Source organism: Pinus tabuliformis, chromosome J (assembly GCF_031772625.1).
Source record: "Pinus tabuliformis cultivar Carrire ecotype Pingquan chromosome J, CPIR1, whole genome shotgun sequence".
Classification (NCBI taxonomy): Eukaryota; Viridiplantae; Streptophyta; class Pinopsida; order Pinales; family Pinaceae; genus Pinus; species Pinus tabuliformis.
In genome coordinates, this window is record NC_142295.1 from 1,190,986,330 (window position 1) to 1,190,999,874 (window position 13,545).

At 39.4% G+C, this 13,545-nt stretch overlaps 1 protein-coding gene across 4 annotated transcripts in view; it reads left to right on the forward strand.

Annotated features, from left to right (window-relative positions):
* Window positions 1-13,545, forward strand: part of OVA9 (glutamine-tRNA ligase, putative / glutaminyl-tRNA synthetase, putative / GlnRS) — a 159,808-nt gene that overhangs the window by 108,142 nt on the left and 38,121 nt on the right. For all 4 annotated transcript variants that reach the window (XR_016248061.1, XM_089379183.1, XM_089379182.1 and 1 more), the window contains exon 19: window positions 125-220. Coding sequence is in view for 3 of the 4 variants with exons in the window: in XM_089379183.1 (XP_089235309.1) it covers window positions 125-220 (96 nt within the window). In the remaining variant the exon portion in view is untranslated. The remainder of the gene's footprint in view (window positions 1-124; window positions 221-13,545) is intronic.

The window sequence follows — 13,545 nt, forward strand, 5'->3', positions numbered from 1 at the left end:
TAATCTAATGTTAATTGATGCTACATGACAACATCTTCCGCATACTGGGTTGTAGAGCGCTTCTCAATGCAGTCATATAAATCTTGGGAAGTTATGACAGTAAATTCTGATTAATGTTTTACAGGTAGTTCTTACCAATCTGGAAGCTAGTGCCGCAATGGAACTGGATGCAAAGATTTGGCCTGATGCTCAAGAGGGGGATGCTGCTTCATTTTACAAGGTAGCTTGTGACACCCTCTGCTAATTTTTGTAATAATTGAACCTTTGTTTTAATTAGCTCCATTTATGTATGGTGTGAGCTAGCATGGAAGTAACATAAAACTATTTTAATCTCTGCAACTAATTACAGATTTTATATTAAAGCTTGTTATTTTTATTCACATCTGACTGTTTATTCATGTTGTGAAATTTATTGGGCCGCTATACCTTTTATTCTCACGTAGATAAGGATGGGTTACAACATTAACTTTAATCTTCAAGACACTAACCATACACTCAAGCACCTTTGCTAATGAGACTTTTGCTATGTCAGCGAATATATTTGTTACACCCGCTGGAGTTTTCCCATTCAAGTTCTTAGGACTGCTTTTTTAATATGCGTGGACAAGCATTCTAAAGTCCTTGCATGTTGTGAAATTTGTTCGGCTTCCATATTTTTTATTTCCACAGAAACTTGAGCAACTTTTTGAGCAGACTTTTGTTTTAAAATTCTAAGGCTAGTGCAGTAGAATACAATTTTCTGCCAGATAATTACTTCTTAATGCTTTTTCCCACAGTACTTATGCCACTGCTTTCATTGAATAATTAGACTAAGAAAATTTCAACAGTAAATGCAGCGGAAACAGTAAAGACCACAGAAAGACAGCCATGCACAATAGAGACAATAATTTTACCCTGGGAAACCCAACCTTGGGAAAAAACCTGGCAACTTTTCTCAGGAGAAATCATTCTTCAGCAAGGTTTACAAATCAACAATTTGTCTAGAAATCTGTGGCAATAATCGAAGTCAAATACTAGCCAAAGCTGGTCAAACAAGATCAAGTCAACACTGGTCAAACCAGTCAGAAAAATTAGAAGTCAACGCTGGTCAACTCGGCCTGCAGTCAAATTTTGGCCCTGCGGTTAAATTGTGGTCAAACCATGTGATCTGCGGTCAAATCCGCATGTGCTGTCTCCAAGAACTCGGTCAAACAATGGTCTAACAGATCTGGTCAAAGCTCGGTTAACATCAGTCAATGTGGCCAGGTTAACTCGTCCTTCATTCTCACACATGCGGCTGTCCAAGAGATAAAATGATGAAGATGAGAGAAGATAGACCTCAAAAAATCAGATTTCTCCTTGCTCAGACTTGCTCTTCATTGGTTGTCAAATGAGACATCACATTATCTTATTTATACATCTTGAAGGGGTGTGACAACCCAAGGGAAACGTACCTTCACTGGCTGGCCGACTTGAAGACCATTTAGTCATGTAGGATTACCTCTTGATGCTACACAAAAATCAACATTTTGCTATCATCAAAATATATTTCCTACCCCTGCTGGAGTTCTTTCATATAAGTTCTTGTGACTCCGTTTTTCTAGTCACATCTTTTTAAATTAAGCTACAACAATTTTGAAGTGCATTCAAGGTACTTCAATTAAAAATGGACAAAAATGAGACCATATTGTGTTACTATATCTTAATTCACCTAATTTCCTTATGCTAGTTGGGGTTTCATGAAGAAAACTTAAGTCGGCTAGTGTTTATGTCATGACTTTTGAGGGCTAACGTCTACCCTCATTTGATCACCATCCAAGTGCAATGTCTCAAGAAGTCTACAAGCCTATGTGACGAGTTCTCAAGGGGCAACTGGAGTGAGAAAGGGAGTTTCAGATTTGTCTCTTTCCGTGGTCTAGAATGAGCTCAAAGAAGACTTGACTAAGTGTTGATGCAACTGAGTTAGTGAGGAGATTCCTCCGTGATTGGGACAGCTAAAGTTTGTTGAAGAAGAGGCTTGAAGCATGCCAAGACATCTCTGTTCTGTGAAGAAGGAAGTGGGCCACAAATCTGTGAGTAGGACCGAGATATAGTTTGTTGGCAAAGTAGGCCGAGAGGCTTGTATGGTTGTGGAAGGAGGCCCGAGTAGCATCATGTAACTATGTAGAGATAAGGGTCTGTATTCGACAAGTTTTACAGTTGTTGTTGTAGGCTGCAAGCCTATGATTTTCCACCGAGATTTGTCACAGAGTTTGACGAGTTGATCGAGGTGAATAAGGGCTGTGGCTAGGGTTGCGAGTTGCTTGTTTTCTGTGGAGACTAGTTGCTAAGTGGAGAGTTTGTTCTAGGTGTGAACAAAAATTGAGAGCAACCTAAGAATAGTACCTATGTGGACTGTTAGTGGCTGGCCATGTAAATGCTAAGTTTAGTAATAAGTGGTAGTCTTATCACTGTATGAGTGTAGGTTGTTTTGTGCCCTAAGAAGCAATTAATCACAACAGTTGAAAGGTTGTTGAGAGGGCTGGTCGTGCAAACACTAAGGATTGTCATCTAGGAGGCGCTAGAAGGATGTCAGGAGCGCAAACTCGAAGAAGCCTTAAGAACAATGAGTGTAGGAGATTGTTCACTGTTGTGTGGGAATATTTATGAATGCCCTAAGGACAGTGAAGCAATGGACATTCATTGTTAAGTGGGCTATGCTTGGAAGACCTTATGGCAGTGATATTGGAATAGCTAAGACATTGTGTGAAGGCATTTGAGTTCTGTTCACAAACAAACCTATGAATAATGTTTCTCGTGGCGTGTATGCAGTGGGTAGATGGACTTATCTATTGTGAGAAGCCAACTTTGTTTTCAGACCTTATGTATAATGATCATTGTTGGAGCTAATTGACTGTTAGGAGGTGGATTTATGTGAGCCCTAGTTCAATGATTTGATTGTGCAAATCATTGATAAGAGGGTAGATCTGGAAGACGCTATGAGTTGGCTATCTTGGAGGAGTAGGAGAGCAACTAGAGGGAAAATTGTGTGAGCCTATGTTTAGTCATCTTGGAGCAGGTAGGAGGGTTAATAGTGGTGGATTGGGTGACTGGAGATGCAAGCATTTCGAGGTTGCAGAAGTTGCAGTGATCAATAGAAGAGGTGGCAAAGGACCTGCTAGATGTGTTCAAGGTATGTGGACTAAAAGAACTGTAGTGCGCACCTTCAGCAAGTAGGTAAAGTGTATCTTGTTAAGGGCGTATTTGTTATCATAGTTGTTGACACCAAGCCCTAGTTGTGTCCTTATATCAAGGCTGTATGTAAGGGCCATGATCCCTGGTACGAGAGCTATACGACTGTTGTATTAAAGTTTTTAATATACCAAGTAGTGGGTTAAAATTTGTCTTGCATACTAGTTGATTGACTATTATTTGTTATTATACTCTGCAAAGTAGAAGTGTTGTGGCATTTGAGTGTGTTTGTGATTGTGATCTTAGACTCAAATCAGATTCTTGAGTGCCGTGGAAAAATAAATATTTGGATGGAAAACACATTGAATTTAGGCCCGAGGGCAAATTCCAGGATGTTGGATAGTTCTTTTAGTGGATGCTAGCGAGCATATTCCAACAAGATGGACAATGCATTCAATGGAGTCTTGAGGACACATCTTATAGCATCATCTTCGGAGCTATCTTTTTTTTATTTGTAAGATAAATGTTTTTGACTATCAACTAAAATTACATGTCTTTGGTCGTTGCTTACCACCGACCTACGACTCAGGGAACTAGACTAACAATAGAAAAAGGGACCATTAGTCTGTGCAGTTTTTAGATGTAGTGGAACGCTGAGCTTAACATAGTATTGGTGTTTGTGTGAAAGGGCATCGAAATAGTTACCTAACCATAAAAATTGCCTTAGCAACCCTTAAAACAACTGCAAACAAAAATAATTGAGAGTAATTGATCATAATATAGACTAAGAAGTGACAGATGCATCGACCTTGATAGGTATAGGCACTTTTGGGCTGCAGTGGTTGGAACTACGAGTAGGAGCCACAATTGTTTCAATATGTGCTAGCGAAGCATCTAGGTCCTTGAGTTGAAGTTGAATATCATCCTGAATCAAGAGTGAAGCATAAAAATTGCTACTGAAGCAAGAAAATTGATAGCTTGGGAACTTGAATGTAAAAATATACGAGGTATTTAAAATAATAATGTATTAATATATATAAAATTGTACAAGTGGTGATTGTTTACAATGAGGACTCGCCTATATATACCTAAGCAGGTGTCCTTTCGTGACTGGGCATGTCTTTTAGACATGCCTTTTCACTTAACTTAATGACTATTTAACCTAACTAACATTTGATTATTTAATATTTACATTAATTTTATTTATGTCACTTGTTATGAATTATATTCATAAAATAGCCCTTTCCTTCGGAAGCTTTGACCTCAAAGCTTTAATGCTGTGGATTTCCTTCACTTAGTGTCTGTCGTCTCGATGTCTATAATCTGACCATCATCTTGTTGTATAGCTCATCAATAATATTTCCTTGGAATTTTTTAATTTAATTTAATATATATATATATATTTTTTTTTTGTTTCTGAATTTTTTTTAACTCTAATTTTTTTATATAATTTAATTAATTAAAATATATTAATTAATTAAATTATAATTAAATATATATATATAAATAATATATATATATATGCATAACTATAATCTATATATTATATTATATAAATTAAATTAAATTAACTAAATGCTGGTTCGAACAACTATGTTGACCATCACGCCGAATCAGAGAGGTGGTTGGACGGTTTTGATAGCCGGTTGACCAGCCGTCTTTTGGTGCCTGATGTGAATAGAGCGCAACATAGAAAATAAAGTCTAAACTTTGCGGAACAGAAGCTACAGGCGTCCACGCATTTTTCTCAGCATCATACTTCATCACTTGTTTTGAAACGATCACGTACAGGTTCTCACATATACAGACAACATCAGAATCTTGCTCCGTAACACACGTCCGTAAACTCCACATGTTTTCTAGCGTCTGCCAACGACCCGTCTCCTCATCAAAAACTTCCGCGCTACTTTCGACTACAACTGCTCCACGAGATGACATTCCACTTATCATCATAAATTTCCCATCGAGGTAAACACACACAGATCTATGGTGGCTTTGAGTCATGGGAGGCAAGATTTCCCACTTGTCTTCTTCCACGTCGTAGGCTTCCGCAATGGACAAAGAGTTGCTATGCTCATCTTCGTCACCAACGACGTAGATAAGTCCTTTCGAAGAAGAAACTGCAAAAGTGAAGTTGATACGACTAGTGGGCATGTTGGCGCCGCGGCGCCATTTTTTGAACACAAAATCATAAATGAAGACAACGACGTACGACCTCACCCTCATCTCAATTTTGATAAAAAATTCTCCAGACACGACAACCTTCTCATTCACACAAACGAACTCCCACGTATTTACAAATGGAACAGGATCATAAGGAATAGGTGGTGTCCTTTCCCACGTCTTCTCCACGAGATGACATTCCACTTATCACCATAAATTTCCCGTCGAGGTAAACGCCCGCAGATCTATGGTGGTTTTGAGTCATGGGAGGCAAGATTTCCCACCTGTCTTCTTCCATGTCGTAAGCTTCTGCAATGGACAAAGAGTTGCCATGCTCATCTTCATCACCAACGACGTAGATAAGTCCTTTCAAAGAAGAAACTGCAAAAGTGAAGTTGATACGACTAGTGGGCATGTTGGTGCCGCGGCGCCATTTTTTGGACACAAAATCATAAATGAAGACAACAACGTCCAACCTCACCCTCATCTCAATTTCGATAAAAAATTCTCCAAACACGACAACCTTCTCATTCACACAAACGAACTCCCACGTATTTACAAATGGAACAGGATCGCAAGGAATAGGTGGTGTCCTTTCCCACGTCTTCTCCACAGGGTCGTATATTGTTATTCCATCATCAAAGAAACTGTAAGTTGATTGAATAAGACATATCAAATGTTGGCTTGTGCCATAGGTCTTTTTGTTCTCATAGAACCGGGGACTACACATCATTTCCTTCCAGCTTCTGCACACATCCTTCAACTCATCGTGTAATATGTAAGGAACGTGCAACAACACTCGCTGTTGGACATTAGTAGGAATATTAAGAAAATGTTCCATTATTGGCAACGATGAGAGATTCAGAACTAAGTGGACCTCCTTGTCTTCATGTTCTTCATCTTCTACAATTTTCATTGTTTTCCCTTCATCCCATTGATCCTTAGGCAAGAGCTCCACTACAACTACATCCCCGTCAAAAGCTCGATTCATATTATCACATCCATAAATTATGATCTCGTCACCAATACTTTCACTACCAACATAGGCCTCAAGTGGGTTGTAACGATTGACACGAAGTTTCCCTTTTCCATGTTTTTGTTCTAGTCCTTGCTTCCATGAACTTTGCATTCGTATACGTGGTGGTAACCCTTCAACTGTAGTTTCTGTTTGTTCATCATCAAAATCAGTAATCTTGATTTCTTCATCCTCTACAATTGTATTTACATCTTCTTTTATAGATTCTACATGTTTAAGTGTTGTATTTTCAATGACTTCATCCTTTTTGACATTAAGATCAGCTTCATTGGAATCATTATCATCATTCTGGTAAACATCTTCTTTTCTTGCTTCACCTTGTTTTGTTTCCTCACTGTCGCTATGATCTTCCTTTTTATTGATTTCATTTAGACATACTTTAACTTCTGCACATGATTTTTCTAAACGCTGAAATGCTTCTTGAATTTCACTAAACTGCTCAACGCATTCAGTACGTGAATGTAAATGGCACATTGTGCGGCGAACAACGTTCAAAGACTCGCATCATTATATTGTGCGTCATGGCTCTGATAACACTGAAGCTTAAAAATTGCTACTAAAGCAAGAAAATTGATAGCTTGGGAACTTGAATGTAAAAATACATGAGGTATTTAAAATAATAATTTATTAATATATAAAATTGTACAAGTGGTGATTGTTTACAATGAGGACCCGCCTATATATACCTAAGCAGGTGCCCTTTTGTGACTGGGCATGTCTTTTAGACATGCCTTTTCACTTAACTTAATGACTATTTAACCTAAGTAATATTTGATTATTTAATATTTACATTAATTTTATTTATGTCACTTGTTATGAATTATATTCATAACAAAGAGGATCTCATCCTTGGCATCATTCCTGTCAACTAGGACTTTGCCTAGGAGGGACTTCATACACCATAATAGATTAATCATGTACATATATTGATTTTGGTGGCCATGAATGTACCTAGAGTCAAGGAGCTTGTCCTCAATCGTCGCAATCACTTTCAAGTCCAACGAAAAGGTCCACTCACCAACGACCTTGTCCTACATTGCTTGTAATACTTTCTAAATTGTCTGGGGGGTCCGAATATGGTAAATTCAAGTCGTCTCATCTCTAATGTGTGCCCATTAGCCACACAAAGAGCTACGACTCCCACTGCCTCTCCTCCACCTATCTTGTTGGTGAGTCATTGGTGTTGCAGTTGGGAGGGAAAGATGCATAGGGGTAAATTGAAGAGTGGGAGAACCAAAGGGCCAAAGAAGAGTTGGAGGAAGTTAGTAGAGGGTCGAAGAATACTGAAGAACTGCTAGAGTGTAGTTGGAAAGGCAACCATGCTACTCATCATTTGGAAGGTAAGAATAAAGAGAACTCTCAGGGAAATCCGTAGGAAGAAGCTAAGGGCAAGTGTTAAGATAAGCTAGGATAAGCGATGTTGCCAGGAGGAAGGATGCCATTCAGACCATAATAAAAGACCAGTCAGACACTTGACTGGAGTTGGGAGCAATCTAACCTCAATATGGTTGCACATCGAGGGGGGATTGAAATGCACCGTCATAATTGTACAAATTGGATGTAGTACCATGCAGGTGCCACTAGCTAACATGGTTATGATGAGTAGTGTCCATGTCGTCCCCATGCATTGCATGAGGTGACAGTGGCATGCCCCCCTCAACTTGCATCACATCCCTGTTCACCCCATATGGGAAACTTTCAGAGTTATCTTAAAATACATTAAAAATTATTATTAAAAAATAACTAGTGATGGAAGAGTTAGTGGTCAAAGTTTAGTGAACTTACGTGGGAACAAAAAAGCTTGGAAAATGAAATAAATTTGGGTTTTTTTTGGTGGTGGTAGGGAGAGATCAGTCACTCAGTGCCTTATTTTGTTTGGGCTTTGAAGTCAAGCTTGCACCTTTAGAGGGCAATTCTATGAAAGATCTAGGATCTGGTTGGGTTGCAAATTGCAAGCCAAAAGAAACCCTAAATTTGGGGAGTAATTATCACAAATTAGAGGAAGGATGTAATGTCCCCTATAGATTAATTTCCCAAGGGAGGACAAAGTAGCCTATCCAACCCCGTAGGCTATAGTCATTGGTAAAGGTTAAAACCTAGTTATCCAATGTTTTGGGCAACATTGAGTAAATTTTGGGGTAGTTGAGGCAAAAAGCCTGAATTGAGGGTTGAGTTTGCAACCCCTCACCCTTACACTTGAGGAATCCCATGAAGAAATCTATAAATAAAGGAGAGTTGGAATCATGTTTTTAGCATCGAATTGGAATTGACTTGTGACTATTTTCTTGAGCCTGAGGCTTTGAAGGTTTTAAGATCCCTTCTTCTTGATTATTTTTGGTGGAGGTGATCCCACCCTAGCTAATCTTGTCTAGTTTTGGTGGTGTTGACTCTGTTAAACACACATAGACAACAAGAGAGATATGAAAGATAAAACATGCAATACAATTTTTATTAACAACTGATATACATTTATAGTACATTGTTATGACCGTTGGGTTTCACATCCCAAGGTCTCTTGGACTACTTAGTCAATTCAGCTTCCACACTAATCCATTTAGGATTAGGTGTCCAACATTCCCCCCCTTAATCCGAAGGGTTATGTATGAGTCCAAGAAGAGAGCTGTAATACAAAATGTGCAAAAAATGCATGGCAGCACTAGGCTGAATGTGCTCTATGAAATGTTGGTATAAAGGGCGGTGGTTTAAGGATGACCACCAACACTGGAACGCTTAGTGCAGTTCCCGGAACTCTTCCAAAACTGGCAAGAAGCTGAAGTCTTCTGCTAGAGGAAGTGCTCCTATTGTTTTGAAGAGGGAAACCTTCAACCAATAAAGGGAGGTCTTACCCCACATAAAAGGGAGAACTTCAACCTAAAAAGGGAAGTCTCAACCTGTGATGGTTTAAGGATGACCAACAACTCTGGAATGCTTAATGCAATTCCTGGAACTCTTCCAAAACTGGCAAGAAGCTGGAGTCTTCTGCTAGAGGAAGTGTTCTCAATTTTGTTCCTGGAATTCTTCCAAAACTGGCAAGAAGCTGAAGTCTTCTGCTAGAGGAAGTGTCCCAGATTGCCAATTGAAGGCATGTTCACGGGCATCTTTGTTTCTGGCTACAACTCTGAAACTGGTGTGGCAGGTTGTGGCTCAGGCTCGCTTGATGTGGCTTTGAAGCTTGTAGATGACCATCATTTCCCCCCCTATCAGATACAAGGTGAGATGATGGAGAAAACTCAACTGCAAGACTGTTCAATACTCTAGAACAAGTTCTGACATGTGATTGGAATATCTTCTTGGCTGTTGATGCCCATTGCCAAGAAGCGATCCATCCAAGATGAATCTTTGTTCTTGCAGGACGTTTGTTTCTGAAGCATCTGTGTGAAGAATGACTGGTTTTATGACAGTGCTTACATGGATGAAGATCAAAACAATGATCTTTCAGATGGCCAACTCGGTCACAGTGTTGGCATTTTACAATCTGTGGTTGTTGTTGTTGCTGTGGAAGAGGAGTAGAATCTGGAACAACTGGAGGTGAACTGTCATGAGGAGCAGGTGAACTATCATGAATGAATCCAGCACTCTGAAACTGAATGGGCTTTGAGTAGTCTGGAATATGAAAGGACAAGTCCTTGTCATATCCAAGACCAGTTCTGTGCTTGTTGTGGACAAGCTGTTCCCAAGGTCTGATGATGGGCTTGGGAAGTGCAGACTGAGTTTCTGCATCTGCTTGTACAACTGCTGCTTTATCTGAATGAACTGTAACATTATTGTCTTGCTGTTTATGGGAGTCTGTTTCAATCTTCTGAACAGAAACAGGTTCAGAATGATGACTCCACTGCTGTAATTCTTCTTGTTGTAGTTGAGATTCAAGCTGCAAAAAATCAATCTTTTCCTGTGCATTTTGTAGACATGTCTGAATTTCTGAGAGAAAATCCTTGCTGATTTTGACTGTATTATCCATAGTAGAGAGTATTATATTTTCCACTAACTCTAATATTGCACCAATTGGAGCCATTTTTAACCTCAAAAAATAGTAAAACAATGAGGAAAAGATGGACACCAATTGCTCTTTTATATAAACTTATGGCAACAACTTCAAATCAATCAGCTTGCAATAGATTCAACACACAAAGAATGGTGATATCCAGAAAACAGACTCCTCATTCAAAAATGAATTTTCTTCAATTCACCTGAGAATTTAACTTCCAACAAAGCTACAAGCAATTTAGGCCTCAAAAAGATATTTTCCTGTACCAGCCTTGAATGCAAGGGAACTTGTCCTGGCAACAACTTCAATCTAGTTCAATAACAATCTCTGATATGAACAACCTTTGAGAAAATACACCAATTCGATCTACAAAGGATAGCCTTGGCTTGAAACAATTTCCACTGAACTCTTAAATAATGCCAAATTGCTGCAACTTTAAAGAATATAAACAGTCCCCAATTCTTATGAACATTGAACTATCAACACTTCTTCAGATATATCCAAGTCACGAGACAAACGAACTGCTGAAGATTCACACACCTTCTTGCTCAACTGGTTGGAAGGATTCCCTCAATATAAAATTTACGATGAGCAGATGCGAAGTTTATTTGGGATTGGTTATGGTTTTGCTTTTTACGTTGCAATCCACAGGATGCTTCAACATTATGCCTTGTTTGCGATGTTGTTAGAAAGCCAATCCAAACCTTCATACAGTCCTTCACCAGAAGTAGCACAGGTACTGCCAATGACGTTGACGCAAAGAATGCAGGCCAAGCTTATCAATTATCTCAGCAGCATTCATTTCATTGGGAAGATCCTGCTTTTTTGCAAATACGAGGAGAACAACATCTCGCAACTCATCCTCATTCAGCATATAACTGGACCATTCTATATACCATATTGCCTCTTTTTTTTTCTTTTAAGCAAGAGCTCAACGCACATATAAAGTCAACAAAATTCCGCTTTGCTAAAGATCTTCACCAACTCATTGAAGATGAGGGTAGCCTAACAGCGTGGTATATATATATCCCAGTAACAAAATTCCGCTACACTTTGATACTCATTACATACAAAATACGCTTTGATACTCATTACATACAAGATGCACTAAGACCATCAAACGCTATTCATATACTGTGAATAGAACTTTGCTGTGCAGATCTTTTACTAAACATTATAAATAACTGTTATCGAAATTATATGCATGTCGAAATTTAAAATACATGTCAACAGGCTAGACCACCGTATGTCGGCCAGACCATCGTATTTCAGGCCAGACGATCGAACTTGTGGCGTAGCTGAGGCTGTCACTAATACTAACCACCGGGCTAGCAAAATATAGACCCGTAGACTGCAACTGGTATCCCTGCCGTCGCTTGGATTCAAAAAACTCGATCCAACTCCCTGCCGTCGCTCTCACCCTTGTTCGCAGCTCAGCTCAAGCATTGCTGCGTTGTGCAACGGTAAGATATGGCGTTTTGTAGACGATGGAGACCAAACACAATATTTCGGTTAAAAATCTATGAGTCACGGGATTCGATCACAGAATTGCACCACTGGTGGATCTGGCGAGGCCACGGCATGTCATTGTCAAAGAAGAAACGACACTGATGTCAACGTCAACGGAAGGCGGCCTTCAGAAGCCGGATGAAAAATCTGGAATTATATCAGGTGAAGGCGAACATTATCCTGTTGTGGAAGCCAGAGATTTCCCAGTATTGATCAATTTTGAGAAAATATGCCTTTGGGACCATGATGGCGATCTTAAGATCGGAATTAGAATGGAAGATCTAGATTATATGAAGAAAATATTATTGGAATGGGTTCACGATGTTGGGGCGTATGCTCGTTTGCTCCAAGGTCATATCAACAATAGCGTTAAACAACGTTCAAAACTCCAAAACGTTCAACACACAGCCACAATTTTCAATTGAATCCGCACTGACATAGTATGCAACAGGCGCAGTTACCAGGTCAGAGACGTTTATGAATCAGTGAGAGAGCTGAACAGTCAGAGACGTTTTATGAATCAGTGAGAGAGCTGAACAGTCAGACAGAGGGGCAGGCTAGCAGCGTTGAGGTTACGTGGAGCAGGCCAGCGTTCAGAAATAAAATGCATATGACAGACAGGGCCAGCCAATAAAAATGACAGACAGACATCTCAGAACCGCTTGGATAGCGCTGGCAGTGTCAGGAGCAGCTAAAATTTAGCTGAAGAAATATTCATGAGAAAATATTCCTGAGATGTAGAATTGATGGCAGAAATGACATGCACAAAAAAGGCCATACAACAAATGGTTCAAATTAATTATGCAGGGCAGGAATACGCCTGCTCTGATACCATGTTAAACACACATGGACAGCAAGAGAGATATGAAAGATAAAACATGCAATACAATTTTTATTAACAACTGATATACATTTATAGTACATTGTTGTGACCGTCAAGTTTCACATCCCAAGGTCTCTTGGACTACTTATTCTATTCAGCGTCCACACTAACCCATTTAGGATTAGGTGTCCAACAGACTCCACCCTACCTAGACACCTCTTTCTTGTTCTAGCATAGCCCAACAATTGGAGTATATTTGGTTTGGCATAGCCCATAAGCAGTGAATCTCCCTTTGTGAATTTCAGTGGATTGGTCACCAAGCAGAGGGCATCCCACGGGTACCGGGACCCAACTCGAGGAAAACAATGGCACACCCCTCTCAACTTGCATCACATCCCTGTTGACCCCATATGGTGAACTTTCAAAGTTATCTTAAAACACATAAAAAATTATTATTAAAAAAGAACTAGTTGATGGGAGAGTTTAGTGGCCAAAGTCTAGTGAACTTATGTGGGAACAAAAAAGCTTGGAAAATGAAATAAATTTGGGTTTTATTTGGTGGTGGTTGGAAGAGATCAGTGCCTTATTTTGTTTGGGCGTTGTAGTGAAGCTTGCAACTTTAGAGGGCAATTCAATGAAAGATTTAGGATCTGGTTGGGTTGCAAATTGCAAGCCAAAAACAACCCTAAATTTGGGAAGTAATTATCACAAATTAGAGGAAGGATGTAATGTCCCCTATAGATTAATTGCCCAAGGGAGGACAAAGTAGCCTATCCAACCTCGTAGGGTATAGTCATTGGTAAAGGGGAAACCCAATTATCCAATGTTTTGGGCAACATTGGGTAAATTTTGGGGTAGCTGAGGGAAAAAGCCCAAATT